Raw genomic sequence first — 26,983 nt, forward strand, 5'->3', positions numbered from 1 at the left:
CTTCCATTCCCATCTGTTTATGGTCATCCTCTGCCAGTCTGTGCCCGTAAATTTTCATAGCTCGTCAATACGTTGTCTTCCATTGCTTCGTTTGCAAACTCTAAGGACCCATTTTGTTATTCTTAATCTTCATCTATTATCTGTCATTCTCATTGCGTCCTGCCTATGTCAATTTATTTTCCTTATATGTTGTTAAAATATTCTCTATTTAAGTTTGCTCTCGTATCCATGTTGCTCTTTTTTTTTTTTTTTTTTTTAAGTTATTCCCATCATTATTCTTTCCATAGCTCTTTAAGTTGCAACTAACTCAAGTATTGAAACACAATCACTGTTTCATATCGTAAATTCCCAGCGTGATAATCTTTCTTTGGTTAATTTTTCTACTTGGGCAGAAATTCAAAACTTGTCCTGCTTCGAGGCACTTTAAAAGGTTATATGTGTCTGCTTTCAAGTTCCAGTTTCATCAGAATATATGCTCACCAGAACGTCAGCCGAGCCCAACACCCCTCCCCATTGTGGTACCCAACCACAACAGTGGTTTCCTTAGTAAACAGTTTTAAGGCCTTAAACTCATGATCCCGGGCTGGTATCGATCTGCCGCCATGCAAATGCTAGGCGAACACATTACCGCAGTACTCTGATATCGATTTCCATCATATCTTTCGGCTCAATATTTGAATGTACGAAAGTTGCATTTGTTTAATTTTGTTATTGAGAAAGCTATCATGTTTGTGTGTGCGTGTGTTTGTAAAAAGAACAGTTTACGATTGATATCAACATTTTAGTATCATGAAGATGATCATCCAGTGTAAACTTACCTGTTGCTTCGTACTGCTGGATCCGTTGGCAATCCCGTTGGAGTCCGGCGGTCCATTAGTCGAGGGGCCGTATGATGCTGCTGCTGCTGCTGCTCCTCCTCCTCCTCCTCCAGCGTCAGCGGCGTCTTCCCGTCTCTTGGAGTCCTTGAGGTGCCTCCATAGCCTCTGCTGGTGCCTCATGATGAGCCTCGAGAGTCTGGTCAGCTTGCAGAGGAGACACGCGCACTCTTCATGCTCGCATTTGTGGTTTGTTTTACGACTTTTCTTTCCGTGATTCTTGCAGTAGGTGCAGTGCTGTTTTCTCTTGCCCTTCCCCTCGCTCTCGTAGCCTCCGTAATCTGCGGGAAGGGAATCAGGGATATTAGGGGTCTCTTTAAAAACCACGACGTAAAATCTTAAAAGGGAGAAACAGCGAAGGAAAACATACAGGATATCTCAGTAGGCATTTCATGATGAATACCATATTCTGGGCTGACATAAGTCTCTTTATAAAGTTTACATATGAAAGTTCTGTTTTGATGTTGTTACTGTTCTTGAAATATTTTTTTTAAATTGTAAATTACTTCTTACATAGTTCATTTATTTCCTTATTTCCTTTCCTCAATGAGGTATTTTAGCCTGTTGGAGCCCATGGGCTTATAACATCCTGCTTTTCCAACTAGGGTTGGAGCATAATAATAATAATGATAATAATAATGATAATAATAATAATAATAATAATAATAATAATAATAATAATAATAATGGATGTATTATCGTTAAAGAGTGATATTACAGTCACCAACCCGTGAAAGATAATAACAAAGTAAGGTAAAAATTAAGGTAGCCTTTACTTTATAGAAATGTGGCTGAAAACGGTATATTTTTACACGAATTTCCGATTAAAATTTAATTTTTTTTTAACAGTGTACAGTTTGCAATCTATTACTTGAAAATTCAATAATAATGCTAACAAAAGACCCCCACCCACTCCCAACTGTTTGAGTTTGAAAACACGGGACTCATGATTAACACGGTCAAAGGCAGCACTAAAATCAAGGCCAATCGTTCGAACTTCCTGACCACAATCAAGGGATTTCTGTACAGCATTGGAGATTGTAAGAAGGGTATCATGAGAAACATTTTGAAAGAAGCATTACGTTGTGTGATATCTATGTAAGTTTTGATAATTCTTGAGTAGTGCCATAGCCTCTGTACCATGATTTTCCACTGTCTTGGGTAAGAGTTCTCTTGCTTGAGGGTACACTCGGGGACACTATTCTATCTTACTTCTCTTCTTGTTTTGTTAAAGTTTTTATACTTTATAGATGAAAGACTTATTTAAATGTAGTTACTGCTCTTAAGATAGTTTATTCTAATTGTTCATTATTTCTCTCGAAGTTTATTTATTTCCTTATTTCCTTTCCACAGTGGGCTATTTTTTCCTGTTGGAGCCCTTGGGCTTATAGCATACTGCTTTTCCAAATAAGGTTGTAGCTTAGCTAATAATAATAATAATAATAATAATAATAATAATAATAATAATAATAGTAATATGCCAAAATACTTTAATTTAGCAAGACAAAATAAAATTTACCACATATTTAAAGAAAAATGAACATGTAGAAATATCAGCAAAAGCAAATGCAGATAAAATGCTTATGAAGAGGAAGTTAGCCTTCATGGAGGAGGAGTTAGGGGGGGAGTTGGGAGTTCGGGGGGGGGATGTTAGACGGGAGGTTCTTATGAGGCAAGACCAAAACGAATTCCCCTGAAGGTTGAGGCGAAGACTTTGATATGATGATTTTGTTTGCTTAGTGAGGACGAGGAAATATTCATGGGAGGATATACGAGAGGATATCAAATGGCAATGTCTGCAAGAAGCTGTTCTTAAGTCGAATTGTTTGCAAGTCGAGTTGTTTGTAAGTCGAATTGTTTGCAAGTCAAATGGTTTGCAAGTCGAATTGTTTTTAAGTCGAGTTGTTTGTAAGTAGAATTGTTTGTAAGTCGAATTTGTAAGTTGAGCTGTTTGTGAGTCAGTTTGTAAGTCGAGTTGTTTGTAAGTCGAGTTGTTTGTAAGTCGAACTGTATAAGTTGAGCTTTTTGTAAGTCGATTTGTTTGTAAGTCAAGTTGTTTATAAGCCACTGTCTTAAGTTAATTGTTTGTAAGTCGAACTGTATGTAAGTTGATTTGTTTGTAAGTCGAACTGTATGTAAGTTGATTTGTTTGTAAGTCGAATGTATGTCTTGTATGTCCGAACGTTTGTAGCTATGAATGTTTTTATTTCTGAATGTTTGTATCTCCAGATGTGTGTATGGTCGAATGTTTGTTGCTCTGAATGTTTTCATTTCTGAATGTTTGTAGCTTTGAATGTTTGCATGTTCGAATGTTTGTATCTTCGAATGATTGTATGGCCGAATGTTTGTAGCTCTGAATGTTTGCATCTCCGAAAGTTTGTAGCTCTGAATGTTTGGATGGTCGAACGTTTGTATCTCCGAATGTTTGTATCTCTGAATGTTTGTATCTCCGAATGTTTATATCTCTGAATGTTTGTGTCTCCGAATGTTTGTAGCTCCGAATGTTTGTGAGTCGAGGACCCCTGTACATGAGGAAGAGATTAGAATGAAACAAAGAGGAGGACGAAATCTTTGGGACTAAAAAAAAAATGACTTCGCTGTTAATGGACTGAAACTCAAAATCTCGTTAGAAAGAGAGATGAATGACATGACATTTGCTGCACATTTTAACGTGAGTAATGACTTACTTAGTTTATCAGTATGTCTCATTGTTTGTTTGGCTAAATGTTAGTTTCTTGCCACTTCATTTAAACTCTCAATCTTGGACATGTTGATTAATGAGTCAAAGAGAAGAGATCTTTGTCAGCAAAGATATATGTCAAGATGAAGTAAGATTGGTTAAGAAGGTAAAAAAACAAAATCGAGCTTCAATGCGCTCAATTGTGGCCGATGACAGATATACTACATATAAAAAACATCTCTCTCTCTCTCTCTCTCTCTCTCTCGTTCTTTTATTACGGCAACTCCGTAAAGGTGATTTTTAAGCACCCTCTCTCTCTCTCTCTCTCTCTCTCTCTCTCTCTCTCTCTCTCTCTCTCTCTCTCTCCCTCTCTCTCTATCGGTAAAGAAATTCAAGAATAAATTAGACAAGATCATAAGAACTCTCTAAATTTTTAAACTAAACTGCTCTGCAAAAGAGCACATGGAGTCTCCGCGGATGGACTAAAAAGTCTTTGAGACATCCAAAATCCTTGTTAAACTCTCTCTCTCTCTCTCTCTCTCTCTCTCTCTCTCTCTCTCTCTCTCTCTCTCTCTCTCTCTCTCGAGGAACAGCGATTGAATTCATTGTGCGGTTAAGTGCGCAAGCTATCGGGCCCATGTTTGTGACCTTGAATTTAAGATGAAATAATACCACGATTAGACTGCACGTGTATGCAGAGACTGCTCCCGGTCATGTCTTCTCTCACTCGTCCTTGCTTTAACATGGAAGAGCTCGTTGTGTCCCACATTTTTCTTTCATGTTTTGGAATTGATTAATTGATTTGAAGTTTTCTGGCGTACTGACATCTATGTTTTGGAATGATGTGTGTGCTTTCAGGGTACATTTTGTGTGTGTTGTCAACTCCCATTCCTGTATTTTCAACGAAAAATCGTAATACCTTTGTAATGAAATATTTGAAAATGAGTAATGCTTGCTTTTGACTTGGTATATTTCATTACTAAATACTAAGCCATATACTGTATATATACAGTATATATACATATATATATATATATATATATATATATATATATATTTATATATATATATATATATATATATATATATAAATCTCTACCTCATACTAGGATCGAACCCTAGTCTCTTCAAACAAGATGCAGGGTCATTACCAATCATGCCACCAGAGGCTAGAAAGACGTTTGAAAATGTGTGCTAACTGCTTTTTCAAGATAATGCAATCAGATGGTTATGTATTTAAGTTTAATGAAAAACCTTGTTTTAATCTTTTTGTAAGCTATTGTTGTGGGATTATTGTCTTTAGGTAGCAAGTATTTGAAGGATTTTGTAATCCCTCGCGTGCTTTTGTTGATTTTAACTATAGTCCATTTCTTTTAGCGATACATATTTGTACCGACTCGCAGCGGTGCCCTTTTAGCTCGGAAAAGTTTCCTGATCGCTGATTGGTTGGACGAGATGATTTTAACCAATCAGCGATCAGGAAACTTTTCCGAGCTAAAAGGGCACCGCTGCGAGTCGGTGCAAATCTGCCTCGCTAAAAGAAATGGACTATAGTTGTTCGTTGAACCGTTCACTATATGGTAATTGCATTACGAAGCATAAAACCCAAAGAAGGGAATTTAATAAATATATTTTCTACCTTTTTTATGTAATTTATATTAATGTGTTCACAAGAGAATTATCTTGCTATCTTGATACACAATCTATGTGTATATACACAGTGGGGATATCTTGACATGGTGGGAGGGTTTGCCTATAGCCATGATCAGCAAACTGCACTAGTCAGGGCCATCCAGGGCCACCCGTACTAGGTTGGTTTGCTGTGAGCAGTGGCCAGCGTGGTGATGAAAACTGGCCTAACCCCAGACATGAATGGACATGTCTGAGGCCTTTGTCCTGCAGTTGACTAAAAGTGGTTGTATTTGTTGTTGTTGTTGACGTTCCACATCTTCAACGACTCTCTCTCTCTCTCTCTCTCTCTCTCTCTCTCTCTCTCTCTCTCTCTCTCTCTCTCTCTCCTCCAACAACTATATTCCTTTTTCAATCTCTAGGAATTCATTCTCTCAACATGACCAAATCATCACGGATCCATCTTTTCTTTTTACGTCATATTCCCATGTCAGCTTATCTTTCATGTTTGTTTTTATATTTCTTTTAGCAATAATTAACTTGTGGCCTCGTGAAATTGAACACGGTCACTTGCTTCTCTCTACTTCCCTTATCCTTTTATTTCAGTTAGAATATTAGTTAATTTCCCAAATTAAACGGAATGTGCCGTAAGAAAGACATGTTCAAAATATGCGTGTATACCCCTTAGATTTATCCTCCTTCCTGTCGAATAAAAGTTGCGCATATTTCGAACATGTTCAAACTATGCGTGTATAACCCTTAGATTTATCCTCTTTTCTGTCGAATAAAAGTGTAACAATTTTCGATAATATTTGAAGAATGCCATCAATATTTCACTTTGCAGAGCTGAGGGCAATATTCAAATTGTTGGCTATTTCATTCTATTTTCATAAGTGGTTGCAACTAATCGGTAACATTGATCTGTCAACAAGATATTTTCTATTGACAGAAACACCAACTCTCTCTCTCTCTCTCTCTCTCTCTCTCTCTCTCTCTCTCTCTCTCTCTGTTCTATTCCTCTGAACATACTGGTATTTCAAACTACTCCACGTAACGACGCATCTTAAAATCTAATTTAAAAAATTAAAAATGCAAGAAAAACTGTTTCGTAATTTTCTGTTTTCCAGTAATGCATCGTCTCCAAATTCATCAATCTTTTGAATAAATTCTTTGACAATTTATCAATTGGTCTGTCTTTCTCAATTCTTTGACAATTTATCAATTGGTCTGTCTTCATCGTGTCCTCCTGAGGAGACTATTCCTTCACAATTCTCGTCGAATCTCCCACCTTCATCTGAAATGTCCCAACCACAGAACCGTTGCTGCCTCTCCAAGCAGCCTCACTCCCAACTCGACTCCTCTCCACGTGTCTGTACGATTCTGGTTTCCTGCCCGCTTCGCGTGATAAGACCTAATAAGACAATTTGCCGAGGGCCTCACATGTCGGCTCTTCACAAGGTCGGTCCCCAATCAGGCATGGTTTAAAAGGATTTAAGAATATAGACGTTTTTGCGGATATATCTCTTTATGCTATTACAGTTTTTTTTTATGAAATTTCTCTCCATGTTTTTTTTCCCTCTTTTACGACTTTTTTTAATGACCTTTTTTTTTTTTTTTTTACATTTAGAGGATTTATGTGTCGTTTAGTAGAATTTTGGTTGCTTGCACATTAGAAAAGCGAATGGTTGTTTATTAAGATGTCAAGAGGCAATCAAGTCTATGAAGTGTTTATTCAGATGTATTATTATTATTATTATTATTATTATTATTATTATTATTATTATTATTATTATTATTATTATTAATTGTCAAGCTACAACCCTAGTTGAATAAGCAGGATGCTATAAGCCCAGGGGGCCCAACAGGGAAAATAGCCCAGTGAGGAAAGGAAATAAAGAAAAATAAAATATTTTAAGTAGAGTAAGCTGTATTAATTTTCCGTAATAGTTAGTTTGTCTGATGATAGGATATATATATATATATATATATATATATATATATATATATATATATATATATACACATATATACAGTATATATATACATATATATATCTATCTATCTATCTATCTATCTATCTATCTATATATATATATATATATATATATATATATATATATATATATATATATATATATGAGTGTGTGTGCAATATATTTGCTATGTTTTCGGCAGAATAGAACATACAAAGCACATAAGAAATACGCAATCGCATATACAGTTAATGAAACTGCTTAGCTTTTAAAACGGCAGATTTCAAATTACAATCAGGAAACCCCAACATACAATGAGCGTAAAAGATCATACATTTAACTACTGTATTTTACACATCTTCATCATTATCATCTTCATTGTCATCATCATCATCATCATCATCTTCATTGTCATCATCACCATCATCATCTCTTACGTCTATTGACACAAAGAGCCTCAGTTAGACTTCGCCAGTCGTCTTTATCTTGAGCTTTTAAATCAATACTTTTCCGTTCATCATCTCCTATTTCACGCGTCATAGCCCTCAGCCGTGTAGGCCTGGGTCTTTTACACAGCTGATAGTATTTAACACCTTTATTACTCATATCATGTGAATTGTTCGTGAGGAATATTCTGTTTCTAAAGCTGATGTTCTTAATTCCACCAGTTTTAGGTCGATCGCCAGTTCCATCATATACAGTATATACTATACATATATACAGTATATATATATATATATATATATATATATATATATATATATATATATATATATATGTATGTATATATATATATTTATATATATATACATACATATATATATATATATATATATATATATATATATATATATATATATATATATATACAGCCAAACCATTGCTCTTTATTATTATTATTATTATTATTATTATTATTATTATTATTATTACTAGCTAAGCTAAAACCATAGTTTGAAAAGCAGGAGGCTATAAGTTCAAGGGGTCCAACAGGGAATATAACCCAGTGAGGAAAGGAAATAAGGATATATACCAAAAGAGAGTGTACGAATGATAACAACATTAAAATAAATTTATCATATATAAACTATAAAAACTTTAAAATAACCAAATGAAGTTTATAAGATAAAATTGTTCTCGATTGTATTCTCAAGCAAGAGAACTCTAACCCAAGACAGTGGAAAACCATGGTACAGAGGCTATGGCCCTACCCAAGACTTGAAAACAATGGCCTGAGGTTGGAGCGTCCTTCACCTAGAAGAATTGCTTAGCATAGCAATAGAGTCTCTTTTACCCTTACCAAGAGGAAAATAGCCACTGAACAATTACATTGCAGTAGTTAACCCCTTGAGCGAAGAAGAATTGTTTGGTTAATTTCAGTGTGGTCAGGTGTATGAGGACAGAAGTAAATATTGTAAGAATAGACCAGACTATTCGGCATATGTGTAGGAAAAGACAAAATGAGCTGAAACCAGAGAAAGAGATCCAATGTACTACTGTCTGGCCAGTCAAAGGACCTAATAATTACTCTCAAGCTGTAGTATCTCAACGGGTGGCTGGTGTCCCGGCCAACCTACTACCTACAAGGATTTAATTTTGGAGTTTCCTCCTAGAAGAGCTGCTTACCATAGCTAAAGAGTCTCTTCTATCCATATCAAGTGGAAAGCAGTCACTGAACAATTATAGTGTAGTAATCAACCTCTTGAGTGAAGAAATGTTTGGTAATCTCAGCGTTGTCAGTTGTATGAGGACAGAGGAGAATGTGGAAAGAATAAGCCAGTGTTTTATTTAAGAAATATTGTATTCTTCCCTGCAGCAGGTAGTTATTATTAGACATTTTCACAGAACCAAAGTAATTAGGCTACTTACTTTATACTTATATGCCAAAATCTTGCTTTTTTTTTTTTTTTTTTTTTTTTTGGCAACTCTCTTCTCTCATACCTCTTATCAAATCCAGTTTTTCTAGTCAGTTGTTCTTGCAATAGAAGTTTGCTGTTTTATGGCCTAATTGCACATGATTGCACATTCAAGAAACAGTGAAATTAATGACAGCACATAATAATAATAATAATAATAATAATAATAATAATAATAATAATAATAATAATAATGATAATAATAATAATAATAATAATATCACTAACTCTTGAGCATAAAACTAGTGCATATATTGATACGTATTAAACGCAAAAGAATAAAACAATCTATTTGATATGTCTCTAACACATAATAATAATAATAATAATAATAATAATAATAATAATAATAATAATAATAATAATAATAATAATAATAATAATAATAATAATAATATCACTCTAACTCTTGAGCATAAAACTAGTGCATACATTTATACGTCTTAAACGCAAAAAATAAAACAATCTATTTGATTTGTCTCTATTACATATCAAATATTTGTTTGCAGAGCCAGACTGCAGACGACATCATATCTTGCCCAAGGTCAAGCGAGAATACATAGTGGGCATAATCTGCTCATCTGTGGACCAGTTTATTGGATCGTTTCAAGACACTGGAGACTATAGTTGCTACATTCAATAAGTTTAATACTGTTGTTCTTTAATGAGGAAATATAATATCTTAATTTGGTTGTATAAGAATGTCGATTTTTACCAATGCGTTGATGTAACTAAAATAACTAGAATTTTTCAGTTCAATTTAAAATTTCCATGATATTCCTTTCCACGTTCTAGATATAATTTAAAGAGATCTCACTTACTAGTCGTGTTTTTAATATCGTTTTAGACTGAACAAAATGAGAAAAAAATATCTAAGATTTTTAAATACCTCTTAAACACTTATCTTGAGGCTTCGTAGCTAACTTATGTTTTTTTTTTTTTTCAGTATAACTTAGAAGTGATAAATTTTTAAATATCCATAGTTCAAATTAAGTTAATCGGGTAGGATGAAGTTCTCCCAGATCGTATGAAAAAAAAAAAAACTAGTATTTTAGAAAATACAAAACTGAGATCGAGAACTATAAGCCGTAGGCTAATCACCAAAACATTTAGTGTGTCTGTGTGTAGGCCTATACGGGTAAAGTCATTAGAATCTAGGGCTTAGATAGCTCAATTCTGTGGTAATTTAGATGGCTTGGATTTCTGCTGTCAGTTTTGAGGAAGTATTCATTAGAGATTTATAGACCGTGATAAGGAAGATTAATTTTTTTTTTAGTTTGCTTTGGAAAGTAAAATGGGAAGCATAGGCCTATATCTTACAGTGTAAACATCTTCACAAAGTATGTATGTGTAGACGTAATCATATTCAGTTATGCTACAATTTTCTAAAGGGAATTAAATTCTCTCTCTCTCTCTCTCTCTCTCTCTCTCTCTCTCTCTCTCTCTCTCTCTCTCTCTCTCTCTCTCTCTCTCTCTCTCAATAATAGATATGTTCATTGTTGGAGGAACAAAAAAGAAAACTTGAATCATCACTAGGAATCATATGCCAAGGGTTTAGACTGCGTCTGAAGGACATCTTTGTATTGCCTAGTACTATATCATGATACAAGTCGATCATAATTATTACCCAAGACTTTCTGCTACTGAGGACGGTACTACTTAAGAGACAATACTTAGAGACGGTGTACAACATGAACGTTGTATTACTGTCAATTTATTACCCAAAACGTATTACCTTACAGACAGATGTCGAAAACATAATATTGCGTCATTTTGTTTATGTCGTGATTATGTGAACGGTGTTGTTTCTTTTGTTATATTTATCAAAAAATTGGTTTAAATTTCTACTAAACATTACAAATTTAACTGGCGAATATTGTATTTATTTTGATAGTGATATTTTATTTATTGTTTATTTTGAAAGTTGGCTGCTTGAAGTGCTTGGGATGGTTATCAGTAATATTATAGTTTTCAGCCACAGTGAAAGTTTCGTATTCGTTGTTTATGAATCTTCCGAATCTAAATGATACGAAAAAAAATATCATAAAACTTATCGTAAATTAACGATTACTTAATTCTTTAAACAATTTCATTTGCCGGTGGTTTTTCAGTTGACTGCAATTTTGAGTTTATATATAATTAAAAAAAATTCTACTAATTTTTTACAGCGAAGAGTGCCGATGAGTTTTGAGGTGAACGTCCCTATTGTGTTCTCTTTATTTTGTGTCAGTAAATTTTACGCTGGATTTAATTGATTAGAGACATGAATTATCGTTTTTTTTCGTGGCCAGCTGCTGAAAATGGATATTTCGAGTTATGAAGTATACATCAGTATAGGTAAATGTTAATACTTTGCGCTTCCTGATGCAGTGAAGGAATACATATAAGGCAGATCAGCGGCAGCGACTCATTCTGTATAAGGTAAGGATGATTAGCATTGCCTAATAATTGTATAAGTGTTTTAGTGAATTATTTTATTTTTTTTTCTAATTTTAGGAGATTTGCTGTGTAGTATGGGAGGGAGGAGTTGCTGTGGCCTGTATTTTATTGTGATTTCATCTTTTGGTAAAATTACCGTACAGTTTAAGGCAAACTCGGATATCTGATATGAAAGTATTTTTTTTTTTGTTGTTGCTTGAATATTGATTTTCAACGAATTTGACATTTATTTTTTCTTTCGCAAATAATCAGATTTGGAGATACAAGGCTTCCCTTAACTACAATAATGGGGTTCTACAGCGGGAAATCGGGTTATTTTTTCTTTTTATGGTGGAAGAGTAGAGAAAACATGGCAAAATAATGATGCTGTCGGTAGAATTATAGTTCCTTGAGTTTTCTTATATGAAAAACATTTGTTTTATATTAGAAAATGTTATCCTAACCGTAACTATAATAAATCCAAGTTGTGTAACCCAAACACACCCACCTAACCTGAATTAGGAAGAAAAGGTATTATTATAGTTCCGGTAGGGGCAACATTTTCTGATAATAGAACTTTTTCCTATAAAAAAAAATGGCATTTTTCTTCGAAAAGGATATTAATTTTCATTGCAAATAAAAATAGTGAGATATACCCCTGCCAACAACCGGGGCCACCCAGTGGGAACGGGATTTACGGTGGGGAATATTTACTGGGGAAACGAATAATGGTAAAGAAAACCTTTTCTTCTTTATACATGATTTTCTGCAATGCATAATAGATCCATGGAAAATTACGCAAATTATCTACATCCTATACTAATAGGATATTTCTCATTTGTTTGTTGACATTCTACGAAATGGTCTTTTTCGCTTCCGTTCGTTCGTGTGTACATACCTTGCTATGTACTAACCACTTGAACTTTCTGCACATTTACTCCTATATGTACGTGTGTATGTACCTTAAAGGTTTAAAGGCCGCTCATGAATGGCAGGGGCTAGGGGTAGTGACATGACATTGCCCTATCGAGTAGAACAATGCCCTAGAGACTGTACATATACAGTACACATATACTGAGTGCCCAATCCCCCTCTCCACCCAAGCTAGGACCAGGGAGCCAGGCAATGGCTGTTGATGACTCGGCAGATAGACCTATAGGCTCCCCAAACCCCCCAAACTTTAGCTCACTAGGATGGTGAGGTTGCAGCGACCAAAGAAACCAACGAGTTTGAGTGGGACTCGAACCCCAGTCTGGGGATCACTAGTCAGGGATGTTAACACATCGGCCACCAAAACCTTATTTGGGTATTAACCTGTTTAACCCCTTTTGCGCATTAACATCTCCCTCATTTTCTTCCAACCAATAGGATTACTCGTGTTCGATCATTTGTACATACCCCCTGCATTCGTTTCATTTTTCGTTAACCAATCATAGCACATATATATGGAAACTAACCATATTTAGCCTTGTTTCTTTAGCTTTTTATGACGTAGACACCTTTGTATGACTTACACAACGCCACGGGTCAGTATACGGTTACTCTCATGTTCTTTGATGAGTCATGTCTCTTATTCATGGATCGTTCTGTATCCAAGTATAATGATGATCCCCAACCTTTCACATCTCAAATATAAGTAAGATATTATTTGAACGAAATAATGACCAATGGGGTTTGCAAGCGTAGCTCATCATGCACCGCTTACCGAACATAAGAGCAGTGACGTTTTTTATTTTTTTGCAAGCGAAGCGATCCATGGTTGAGCAAAAACCATTAAAAGTTTTAAAAAGTATCTTCAAAATAAAGACCAATGTTTTTGGTGAGGGCATCTCAACATGTACTGCTTGCCAAAATGTAGGAGCAATGATATTTAAACTTTTTGCGACCGAAGCGAGCTGCGGTGGAGCAAATACATTAGAAGTTTGAAAAAATATCACTGTAATAATGACCCACAAATCCATTAAGTGATCATACATATTAGTTGGCTTATTGGAAAACTATTTCTCATATAGTTAAATGTGTGTTTTCAATGAATTTTACATTTATTTCAGTCGTAAATAATCACATTCTTTTCAGTTTTTCCCTGCCGAAATCCCCCGGTTCCCTCCTGTGTCCAGTGGGGAGGGCGGAGTTAACGGGAGAACAGATTATTTGTGGTGAAAATAAAGGTAAAATTCTATGAAAGCACATTATTTACTGCACTTTTCTCTATTAGAAAATTTTGTCCCAACCGGAACTATAATTTTACCGAAGAAAACTTATAAAATAAGGAAGGCTGTCTGACCCAAACACACCAACCTAACCTAACTAAGGAGAAAATGTAAAAAATAAGAGAAACGATTTAACTTAAACACACCAACCTAACCTAAATTAGGGGTTGGGCCTACTTACTTAGTCCCCTGACTACTTTACCTCACTTAGGAGGGTGGAAAACTCCTATACAAAGCAAAATATATCTTTTGGTTAGCCAATTCACTTACCTTAGATAGAAACACTTGGGACACTTAACACTTTTTGGTAGCATTGAATGTTCAAGCAAAAACCTATTCACTACCTGTAGAGTGCCATTGTAATGTCTATGAAAACATCTAATACCTCAAAATATGTGAAACACCAACTAATGCATGTCTGAACAGTGGACTCTATGGCAATCAACTAATACGCACTTGTTTAGAAAGACATTTGAATTCCAAAATTGTAGTTAATTGGATAATGTTTCGGCATTTTTACCATACCCATAATTCATAATAAAAAGCAAAGGATGATCAGGCTTTTTACCTACAATGCATTGCCAAAAAACAAAATAGCATTAGAGATAAACTATCATGGCAATGTAAACACATCTTTGGGATAACAATACATACATATACCAAAGGCACTTCCCCCAATTTTGGGGGGTAGCCGACAACAACAAGAAACAAAACAAAAAGGGGACCTCTACTCTCTACGTTCCTCCAGCCTAACCAGGGACTCAGCCGAGTTCAGCTGGTACTGCTAGGGTGCCACAGCCCAACCTCCCACATTTCCACCACAGATGAAGCTTCATACTGCTGAGTCCCCTACTGCTGCTACCTCCGCGGTCATCTAAGGCACCGGAGGAAGCAGCAGGGCCTACCGGAACTGCGTCACAATCGCTCGCCATTCATTCCTATTTCTAGCACGCTCTCTTGCCTCTCTCACATCTATCCTCCTATCACCCAGAGCTTTCTTCACACCATCCATCCACCCAAACCTTGGCCTTCCTCTTGTACTTCTCCCATCAACTCTTGCATTCATCACCTTCTTTAGCAGACAGCCATTTTCCATTCTCTCAACATGGCCAAACCACCTCAACACATTCATATCCACTCTAGCCGCTAACTCATTTCTTACACCCGTTCTCACCCTCACCACTTCGTTCCTAACCCTATCTACTCGAGATACACCAGCCATACTCCTCAGACACTTCATCTCAAACACATTCAATTTCTGTCTCTCCATCACTTTCATTCCCCACAACTCCGATCCATACATCACAGTTGGTACAATCACTTTCTCATATAGAACTCTCTTTACATTCATGCCCAATGGAGTAATATTAATCCGTAAATATCTGCGCAACCCTTAGTTTGCGCAGGATTTGAGTAACTTTTTTGTATGAATCATCTCAAAAATATATGATAACAAGTAAAAAAGTATTAGGTATCTGAATTTGGCTGAAATTGTAAAAATACCCATCTTTTTCGGTAATCTTTTACATTTTTTAACTCCGTTCACCATTACATCTGTTGGTGATCACCTGAAAGTAAAAGATATCGTAGAAATAATAACCAAATTATGTATGGCTTACCATATCCATACAATCTCAGCAAGAATATTCAATTGCGAGCCAAGTAAGCCATGGCGGAGCAAAGACCAAGTGAGAGGAATGATCTAAAGGCTATATTTTAATAGGCGTGTATATATTTATTGGTTTGTTTATTTGTGATTCGAATAACTTGAAAACAATTTGACCGAATCTCATGAAATTTGGTGGGATTATTGGCCATAATCCAAGGACCATTTGATTAGATTTTGGGAGTGAAAGGGTCAAAGGTCAAGGTGACAAAAAGGTCAAAAAAGTCTTTTTGCTATGTCGTGGTCAAATTTTATCCAATTTGCATGAAACTAGTGTCAAAATGTGCATGATTTAATTGCATATCTTGTTATTTGAGAGTGATTTGGTCAAAGGTTAAGGTCCAGGTCAAAAACGTCTTTTTGCTATGTCGTGGTCAATTTTCATCAGATTTGCATGAAAATAGTGCCAGAATGTACGTAATTTAATTGCATATCTTTTGATATATAAAAGGTTATGAAAAGATCAAAAATTTTTTTTTGGCTGTATCATGGTCAAATCTCATTAAATATGGGGGAGGATTGGCCATGATCTAAGGACCATTTGATCAGAATTTGGGAGTAATTGGGTCAAAGATCAAGGTCATGGTCATGAAAATGTTAAAAACATCTGTTTGCTATCTCATGGTCAAATTATTTTTGATTTCCATGAAACTAGTGCCAGAATGTGAACATTTTAATAGTCCATCTTGTGCTTTGGAAGGAATTGGGTCAAAGGTCAAGGTCACGGTAAAAAAAAAAGTCATTGCTATATCATGGTAAATTTTTCTGTTTTATCCGATTTGCATGATACTTGCCCCCCCCCCCCCCTACATAGGCATTGTCATACTAATCAGTCTTGTCACAACCCCCCTGTATTTACTTGTAGTTTAATCTGAGTAAGTCTTAAAGGGAAGAAGGCTGTAATGGTTACCCCATCCTTATGATTGGAATGTTTGGGGAAGCTTATAGGTCTATTCACTGAGTCATCAGCAACCATTGCCTGGCCCTCCCGGGTCCTAGCTTAATGAAGAGGGGGCTTAGGCGTTAATCAGCCACCTGTTGAGATACTACCGCTAGAGAGTTATTGGGTTCTTCAATTGGCCAGACCGTACTACATTGGATCCCTCTGTCTGGTTACGGCTCATTTTGTCTTTGCTTGCACATACACCGAATAGTCTGGCACATTCTTTCCACATTCTTCTCTGTCCTCACGCACCTGACAACACTGGGAATACCAAACATTTTTCTTTGCACAAGGGGTTAACTACTGCAGTGTCATTGTCCAGTGGCTACTTTCCTATTGGTAAGGGTAGAAGAGACTCTTTAGCTATGGTAAGCAGCTCTTCTAGGAGAAGGCCACTCCAAAATCAAACCATTGTTCTCTAGTCTTGGGTAGTGCCATAGCCTCTGTACCATGGCCTTCCACTGTCTTGGGTTAGAGTTCTCTTGCTTGAGGGTACACTTGGGCACACTGTTCTATCTTATTTCTCCTCCTCTTGTTTTGAAGTTTTTTATATTTTATATATAAAAGATCTAATTTAATGTTGTTACTGTTCTTAAAATATTTTGTTTTGATTATTTATTAAATCTCCTGTAGCTTATCTATTTCCTTATTTCCTTTCCTCACTGAGTTATTTTTCCCTGTTGGAGCCCTTGGGCTTATAGCATCTTGCTTTTCCAACTAGGGTTGTAGCTTGGTTTTTAATAATAATAATAATAATAATGATGATGATGATGATGATATATGGTTAATCTCTAGGGCATTGCCACTGTCCCTTGCCTCTGCCATTAACGAACGACCTTTAAACCTTTATTGGGCAAAGATTTCTGAAAGATTATTTTCTGTGCCTTAATTTTCCGGGACCAGCCTTCCCTCCCTGTTCATAAATTTGGATCTCTCACCATATAAAATGGCAAAAAAAAAAAAAAAAAAAAAAAACATTTTTCTCTACATATTTAGAAAAAAAAAAAATTACAGTTTTGTGTAGATTAAGATCTCAGGTGGTTTTAAAGTGTCCTGAGATGAAGAGTAACGCCGTGATATCAATTATTCGGAAATGTAAAGAAAGATCGATCCCCGCCCGGTACCGTGAGTTTAAGCTGTTTACGGGGAAGGCCACTGCTGTGGTTGGGCACCACAGTGGGCGGTTGGGCTTGGCCAGCTGACGTTCTGGTGAGCGTCTATTCTGATGAAACTGGAACTGAAACCAGACATACCTTTGAAATAGATGAATTCTTAGTTTAACTAGAGTTTATTGGCACATGCCAATAACTGTGCCATCATCTTTCTAATCAAAATCACTATTCAATGGATAAATTCCTTATTTTTCTTTAGAAGAATGAATACAATAGAATTAAATTTTCAAGGTCTTTTATATTTTCATTACGCTAAGTCCCCTATAGCTACCCATCGGGAAACGAAAGACAAGACCTTGTGTGTAGTGCCTTAGCCTTTGTACCATGGTCTAATACTGTCTTGGGTTAGAGTTCTCTTGCTTGAGGGTACACTCGGGCACACTATCCTTTGTTATTTCTCTTCCAAATGTTATTTTTAAGTTTTTATAGTTTATGAAAAATTAATTTTAATGTTATTGTTCTTAAACTGCTCTTGTAGTTTAAATCTTTATTTCCTTTCCTCACTGGGCTATTTTCCTGAACACGTTCATCTCCTATTTCATAACACGAACATTCCTGATGTGATTAACTAAAATTTGAAGTATAACAAAATTATAGATAATTTGCTATTATTATTATTATTATTATTATTATTATTATTATTATTATTATTATTATTATTATTATTATTAATCTAAGCTAATCTACAACACTAGTTGGAAAAGCAAGATGCTATAAGCCCAAGGGCTTTAACAGTGAAAAATAACACAGTACGGAAAGGAAACAAGGAAACGAATACATTACCAGAGAATAATACAATAAAAATTAAACATTTTAAGAACAGTAACAATATTGAATTAGATCTTTCATATATAAACTATATCAAAAATTTCCTATTAGGAAGAGTCAGCTTCAATGTTATCCACTTTTATCACAGCCCCACTGCACTTTTTTCCTTATTGATACGAGATTCTATTATTATTATTATTATTATTATTACTATCCAAGCTACAACCCTAGTTGGAAAAGCAAGATGCTATAAGCCCAGGGTGTCCAACAGGGAAAAATAGCCCAATGAGGAAAGGAAATAAATAAATGAAGAGAACAAATTAACAATAAATCATTCTAAAATAAGTAACAACGTCAAAACAGACATGTCATATATAAACTATTAACAACATCAAAAACAAAAATGTCATAAATAAACTATAAAAAGACTCATGTCCACCTGGTCAACGAAAAAGCATTTGCTCCAACTTTGAACTTTTGAAGTTCTACTGATTCAACTACCCGATTAGGAAATCTTTTCTTGTGGTAGAGTTGGCTTCGTTAATTCCGGTACACTTCACGTGAAGTTAAGGAGCCGTTAGTGTACCGGAATTGATGAAGCCAACTGTACTATGTCTATGGTTATTTACCCGCAAGACCACTTCTATTGCACAATGGACTATGGGGTGCTAGTTAACTTGCAAATATTGATCTCAACTATCTCGGAAAACTCATGTTGGTAACGCCCTTGCGTGTTGATCGCCAGACTGGGGTTCGAGTCTCGCTGAAACTCGTTAGTTCCTTTGGTTGCTGCAACCTCACCATCCTTTTGAGCTAAAGATGGGGGTTATGGGGAGCTTACATGTCTATCTGCTGAGTCCTCAGCATCCATTGCCTGGCCCTCCATGGTCCCAGCTTGTGTGGAGAGGGGTCCTGGGCGTTGATAGTATGTATATATGGTCAATCTTTAGGACATTGTCCTGTTTGAGAGGGCAATGTCATTGTCCTTTGCCTCTGCCATTCCCGAGTGGCCTTTAAACCTAAACCTTGGGGAGGGGACTTAGGCGCTGATCATATTTATATATGATCAGTCTCTAGGGCATTGTCCTGCTTGCTAGGGCAGTTTCACTGTCCCTACCCCCTGCCATTCATGAGTAGCCTGTAAACGCTAAACCTTAAAGTTTGAAAGCCCAAGAAGGGTGGATAAGTAAGAAGTCGAGGTCGGGGACATGCCGAAGGTCATCTATAAATGGAGTCTCTTTTTGTCGAGATGATGATCCCGACTTCCTTAGGAGGAGCCTCGGGGTTATTTCCTGGGTAATCATGACTTTTAACATCCGCTTCTTAACCCCCGGCGGTCGAATGTGTGCGTGATATGTAATGGACTGCCGTGTTGTTGCTAATACAATTGCTTTCTGCATTTTATGCCAATTTGTTTGCGTGCGCTGTTAAGAATTTGCGGCAAAAATGGTAAAAATCCTGGTATGTCTTTTGCCAGGCATTTGCCTTTTTAAAAGCGGATATATTGACCTCAGAAGTGACATTACAGTCATCAATCCATAAAAAAATAGTAACAAAGTAGGGTAAAAATTACGGCCGCCTGTATCACTGAAATACGACAAAGAACCTATATTTTCATGGAGAATTTCCGATTAATATTACTTTTTTCTTAACAGTGTATCATAATTCTTAAACTTAGGAGTTTATCCTTCAATTCTTACTTTTACTGGGTTTCTATTTTGTAAAGGCCCACGGTTGCTTGACTATTTCGTATATTTCATAATGTATCCTTTTCCCCGATGCATGCAACTTGCGATGCATGGCTCGGTTACATGGAACACCAGATAGTTATGCTTCGTGAAATGTATTTCATCAATAGATATTATTCCTGTCGAATCAGGAACACCATATTTGTTAACTTTTGCTAAGGAATGTCAAAATCTGAAGGCTATAGATTCTACTTATTTTGTTAATGTAAAGAGGAAGTTTGTCTCTAGTACGAGTGTCAGAGGACCTTTGGATTTGATTGTAAATATTAGGTGTGTTCACCCTTCAGATTGTAAAGAGAGAGAGAGAGAGAGAGAGAGAGAGAGAGAGAGAGAGAGAGAGAGAGAGAGAGAGAGCAACACGTTTTATTATATTCTATACATGCCATTTTTAACGTTAGGTGATGCTCGGTTCAGAAATAAATCGTCCAATAAACATTACAAAACTCTTCAAAAGAAAAAAAAAAATGTCCGAAACCGTGTAGTCTGCGATGACTTGTCCTCTTATCCGATTTCCAGACATAGACCCCGATGCACAGTACCTGTTCTTCTGGTCATTAATTAGACAACAAGTTGTGAGGCGCCGCTAAGCATGTTTGCAAAAGATGGGGAGCCGAAACTCTAGGAGAAACTTTCTTGTAATGTGTGACGTGAGTAAATTCAGCCAGCGTTGAAAGGGAAAACGAAAATGATCGGAGGGCTGTTAAATAGATAATTAATAGTTCATAAATCTTTTGGGCAGGTTTTCAAGGAAAGTGCTTATAGCATGGAAAGAAATAGATATCTGTTTGAGTTTCGAGGTGAGCATGGCAGGTTCACCCTTGCCAAGATTCTTGGACATATGTCATACAATGGTAGCGGCATTTTTAGATTTATTTCAGAAGCAGGTCTTCTGAAAGCTATTTAACTTTTATAAGGACATTTTGCTTCTATGGGGTTAATTGAACAATCTTTTATTCTTTATTTATGATAAATGATATCGGCGTCAATGACCTTCAATGTCAGGATGCCAGAAAACTGTAAATCAATCAATCAATATTATTTATCAAATGGAATTATCTACCATCGGATATTTTCACGGTAAAACGAGGAGCCTAACATGGAAGTATGTGATGTCTGATGATGAAATACTGTCATGAAAAAAATATTTTTTGAAAGTATTTGCTCTATGGTTTCAAAGGTAATACTAGGAGTATAGGTCACTTTCCGAAAGCAGGTTTTAAATATAATTATAGTGGTATTGGTTGCTCCCCATAAGTTTCACGGGTAATGTTTAGCATGTTGGTGGTCCTTGTAAGTTTCAGAGGTAAGGTTTAGCATGTTGGTTGGCTCTGTGACGGGCCAAGAGTAGGTTGTGACTCAATTGCTTTCATCTCGCCTTTGAGTCACAACCTACTCTTGGCCCGTCACACTCCACATAAGTTTCAGAGGTGATGTTTATGTTGGGTGGTCCCCATAAGTTTCAGAGGTAATGTTTAGCATGTTGGTTGGTCCCTATAAGTTTCAGAGGTAACGTTTAGCATGTTGGGTGGTCACCATAAGTTTCAGAGGTAACGTTTAGCATGTTGGGTGCTCCCAGTAAGTTTTAGGGGTAATGTTTAGCATGGTGGTCCCCATAAGTTTCAGAGGTAACATTTAGCATGTTGAGTGGCCCTCATAAGTTTCAGAAGTAATGTTTAGCATGTTGGGTGTTCTCTGTAAGTTTCAGAGGTTATGTTTAGCATGTTGGGTGCTCCCCGTAAGTTTTAGAGGTAACGTTTAGCATGTTGGCTGCTCCCCATAAGTTTCAGAGGTAATGTTTAGCATGGGTGGTCCCCATAAGTTTCAGAGGTAACGTTTAACATGTTGGTTGCTCCCCATAAGTTTCAGAGATAATATTTAGCACGTTGGCTGCTCCCCATAAGTTTCAAAGGCCATCTTAGGGGCATTGATTGCACCTCATAATTTTCACAAGTAACGTTAGGGGTATTGGTTGATCGTCGAAGGTTTTAATGGTAATGTTGGGGCCTCGATTGCTCTCCCTTCTTCTTTCCCATCATTATCTCTACGTTAAGGAGTCGGTTGCCTGATGTGCCCTCTACAATGCCTTCTATCACATTCCTTCTCTTCCACCAAATCTCCTCTCTCTTTATGATGCTTACCTTGTCTCGCCATCTAATTCATTGCCTCTCTCTCGATCTTCTCCATCTAACAGGTTCCCTGTAAGCCCTCCTTACTCCCTCTCCACCATCTATCCTTAACATGTGCCCACACCATCTCAGTCGTAACACTCTTATCACCTCCGTAATCTCTACTACGCCTGCCATTCTTCTTCATCATTTTCCAATCTTTCAAGCAGTGATATTCTCACAATCCATCTCGACATTCTCATCTCTGTTCTCTCAAGCTTTGTTTCCTCTTTTTGTCATAGAGCCCACGTCTATTCATAAGTCAACACTGGTCTTAATACTGTGCTATAGATCTTGACTTTCATCTTGATTGGTGTTTTCTTATCACTTACCACGCCCACTACCTCTCTCCACTTCCCAAAGGCTGCTTTTATCCTATTCTCAACTTCAGCCTTACATCCTCCCTCTTGAATTATAGTAGATCCCAAGTATCTAAGTTGTTCCACCTGTTTAAGAACTGAGCCTCTACTTTCATGTATTGCTATCCTGTCCATACTTTCCTTACTGCTCACTCTGACCTCAAGCCACCCATCTCCAAAGTCTCTTGCCACTCTACTCGTGTAACCGTTCTCTGTAAGTCTCCCTCATTCCAGAAAACCTCAAATCAATCAATCTCATCAGTAATTCCCAAATCATCTGCATATAGTAACTTCCACAACTCTTCATTTATGATCTCTTCACTTAAAACATCCATGACCAGGATAAAGAAAATGGGTGCGTTGTTCCCTGGTGTACTCCAACACTGACTTCAAAGGTTTCTGTTTCCCCAATTGTTGTTATTACTTTTGTCCTTACTCTTTTGTACATCATCTTAACCATTCTAAACAACCTCCCTGGGTCTTTTCCTTCAGCACCAAAACATCATTATTGGTCTTCTCTAAATCTACAAAAGAAAATTAGAGCTTCAGGATTTCCTCTTGCCTCTTTTCCTATAGCTGCCTTACTATAAAGATGGCCTCCGCAGTCCCTCGACCCCTCATGAATCCATATCGCTGTTTTCCAATCTTCACAGTCTCAATCAATCTCTCATCTAGTACCCAATCAAAAACTTTCGAACCATTCTCTGTTAGTTTAATTCCCCTGTAGTTACCACAATCCTTGACATCACCTTTTTTTTTATTAAAGATGCAGTAGATACCATTAGACTCTCCTTCCACTCAATAGGTTGTTTTTCTTCTGATGCCACTCTCAATAAATCCAGCATCCATTCTTCCCCCTCTGTAGCTAGTATCTTGATCATTTCAATTTTAAACGGAAGGTCTTGGTGCTTTACCATTTTTCATTTTACCCAGTGCCCACTTCACTTCTGTATTCCTTATCTGCATCACTGGCCCCTCCACCCTCTTTGCTTCTCCTAGCTCCTCTCTTTCATTTTCAGTATTCAGCAGTTATTCAAAATAATCTTTCCATCTCCTCTTACTGCCAGTATCCCAATGCAATACATTTTCACCTCTATCCTTTGTGACTCTCAGTTGCCTCAAATCCTATCTTATAGGTATGCTTATCTCCTTCTCTTGTTCATAGCCTTTCATTATATATATGATTATATATATATATATATATATATATATATATATGTATATATAATATATATATATATATATATATATATATATATATATATATATATATATATATATAGTATACACTGTATGTATATTTATACATATATATATATATATATATATATATATATATATATATATATATATATAATCATAAGTATGTAAATGTGCATGTATGTGTGCATGCCCTAACCATCTTCACAGCCTTTATTCCATAATACTCAAACTTCCTAATGTTTGGTCTTGTGATGGGTGCTCAATTAATGGTGTAGCGAACAAAGATCCGGTATGGGATGGTAAGCATCTTTTCTATGGTATCGTATAGATACAAGTCTAGAATGGAGGCAGAATGACTGACTATTCTCCTCCATTCTTTCTACCCCTATCTTAGGGATGAAGCGGTCAAACCGTTAGTCGCTAGATCTGTCTTGATGCTTGTGAACTACACTTCTGAGCTTCATTCTTTAGAACCTAAAGAAGTTCTCCATCCTCCCTAGTCGAGGGGGATAATGGTGGAGTATTTACAACAATCCTTTGGTCATCATATGCCAGGTATATTATTTTAGAATGCGTTCCCCCTCGGTGGAAAGAGATCCCTCCTTTGACCACGTATCAGTGTGTTTATCCCAATGATAGACAGATAGGAGGTTGCTGAAGTCATCTTCGCTCCCGTACGAGACAAGGTAGACGGACATATCCAGGGAAGAAAAAGAATCTACCAGTTCGTTTCAATGGCGGACTTCCGATTGACCAATCAGCGAGTCTTCCTACTGTAAGAACGATAGTTTGTATTTCCGTTGGAATAGATAAAAATTTAAAAAATCTATTTGTATTTTTCATAGCTATACAGACCTGGGTCCTTTAGCTTATGCTTCCCTCCTCAACCACCCCTCCCAGTCCTGACTCCTGAGCTGAAAGGTCATAATTGAAGAGACTTTGACAGGTAAGGGGGCGGGGCTCCTCGCCCACACTCCCAACTGTCACTTAACTGCTTCGCGGTGAAAACATAAACCCTACCTAAAGGACCGAGGTTTGTATATTTAAGAAAAATACAAGTTCCCTAAAATAAATTTGATATTCTCTGAAAAGTCGATTGAAAGCGTCAATTTCAACATTTTAGGTTTTATTTAATCACGGAGATCAACTAAGCTTTGGGGAAAACCTTCGACTCTACTCTGTTTCTGTCAGTCTTTAGTCTATTCAGTGAAGTAGTTGATGGCAAAATTAAGAATTTTCCGTAAATAAAACTTGCGCTGAGAAATCCTCTTTAGGAAAGGAACAGTTCAAGTTTTGCATACTCTGTTAAAAAACCGCGATTTTAATCGAAAATTCTCCGTGAAAATATACTGTTCTCAGTTGTATTTCGGTAAAATACAGGCGACTGTAATTTTACCCTACTTTGTTATTATCTTTGACGGGTTGGTGACCGTAATATCATTCCTTTACGTTAATATATCTTTTTTTGAATTGGTAAAAATTCTGGAATAAATGTTGCCAAGCATCTACCGTCTTTTTCATGCAAATTATTAACAGTATAGAAATGCACGCTTGTCGCTCTCCTGTTGGGCGGTACACTAATTACGTAAAATCATGCGCTACTCTTAGTCAGCCCTTTTCCAAAACATTTCAGTATTATCTTTACGGGTTATGTTCCTTCCAATTTAAAAATAAGCAGGAAACGAGGTCAGGTAAAGTAGGAAGGAACATTTAAGGTTTCAAAGGTGAACAGTTTGTGAGGTGGATAATAAAAAGGACTTTTTTATTCTACGCTTTTGTGTCTGAAGCAACGAATTGTAACGTCTTGCTCAACTTGAGGTCTTTCATGATTCCCCTTTGCTTAGGATTTCAAAGATCCAAGAGAAAGATCAGGAATTAGCAATTTGTTAGATGAGAAAGAGAAGGGAGGAAGAGAAAGAGAAAAGAGGTGGAGAAAGAGGAGGAGGTGGAAGAAAAAGAATAGGTGGAAGAGAAGAGGAGGATGGAGAGAAAGAGAGGGAGAAAGAAAAAGAGGAGGAGGATGAGAAAAAGGAGGATGTTCATTAATATAATCTGTGGGTGTGTTTATCATAATGAGATCTCAAATTTTATACCTCAATAAAAATATATTGTATAATTTAGTTTATTAGCCAAGCCAAAGATCCAGAAAGCATTCAAGCTACTGCGCTCTCTCTCTCTCTCTCTCTCTCTCTCTCTCTCTCTCTCTCTCTCTCTCTCTCTCTCTCTCTCTCTCTCTCTCTCTCTCTGGCGTCAATGACTTTAGATGTCAGGATTCTCTCTCTTGGAATAGCCTTCCAGCGGATATAGTAAACAGTAACACGGTAAACAAATTCAAGAATAAGTTAAACAAGATCATAAGAACTCTAAATGCCCCCGTGGTTGGACTAAAAAGTCGTTGATCCATATAAAATCCTTGTAACTCCTTGTAACACACACTCTCTCTCTCTCTCTCTCTCTCTCTCTCTCTCTCTCTCTCTCTCTCTCTCTCTCTCTCTCTCTCTCTCTCTCTCTCCGTCGTAACTTGTACCTTCCTATTCTCTATTCAATATTGGTTATTTATTATTTGATATATTATATCTATCTACTCTTGATGACTTCAACATCGTGTTGTTTATATTTAATATTTCCATCTCTACATATAAAAATCAGACTATATAGCAGGTTAGTGAGATCGGTGTTACTGTATGGACATGAGTCGTGGTATGACAATGAAACAATCTCCAACAGATTTAGTAGATTTGAGAACAAAGCTCTCAAAAGACAGGATTAGAAATGAAACTATAAGAGAGATTACTCGAGCGCCATATGTGAATGAGATCATGATGATGGGTTGATGGAGATTGTTTGGGTCTGCTCTTTACACTCCCCAAGAGAGATTAGTTCACCAAATGTTGAAACGAGCTCCACAAGGCTCTAGAAGAGTTGGAAGACCCAGGTTTCCAGGATTGAGGACTATGAAGCGCGAATTAGATGATGAGAGGAAAAGCATCGAATTAAAAGCTCAAGATAGAGACGGCTGGCAACATCTAACCGAAGTCCTTCGCGTCAATAGGCGTAGGAGGAGATTATGATATAATGAATTTTAGACATTTTTAATCTCATCGATTAATATTGCAAATTTCAAATGAGAACTATTATCATAAATGATTTTCGCTGCACTGAACATATGAAATTAATGCCTCTTTTCTTTCGGCGATGTATAGATTGATTGATTGATTTAAAGTTTTCAGCCATCCTGACATCTAAGGTCATTGACGC

The 26,983-nt window shown here is 36.5% G+C and overlaps 1 protein-coding gene across 1 annotated transcript in view; it reads right to left on the minus strand.

Annotated features, from left to right (window-relative positions):
- The window catches only part of LOC137629047 (uncharacterized), a 613,817-nt gene that overhangs the window by 9,457 nt on the left and 577,377 nt on the right, over positions 1-26,983 (minus strand). Inside the window, exon 3 of the mRNA XM_068360315.1 lies at positions 819-1,156. Coding sequence (XP_068216416.1) covers positions 819-1,156 — 338 coding nt within the window. The remainder of the gene's footprint in view (positions 1-818; positions 1,157-26,983) is intronic.

The sequence above is a fragment of the Palaemon carinicauda genome, chromosome 37 (assembly GCF_036898095.1).
Source record: "Palaemon carinicauda isolate YSFRI2023 chromosome 37, ASM3689809v2, whole genome shotgun sequence".
NCBI lineage: Eukaryota > Metazoa > Arthropoda > Malacostraca > Decapoda > Palaemonidae > Palaemon > Palaemon carinicauda.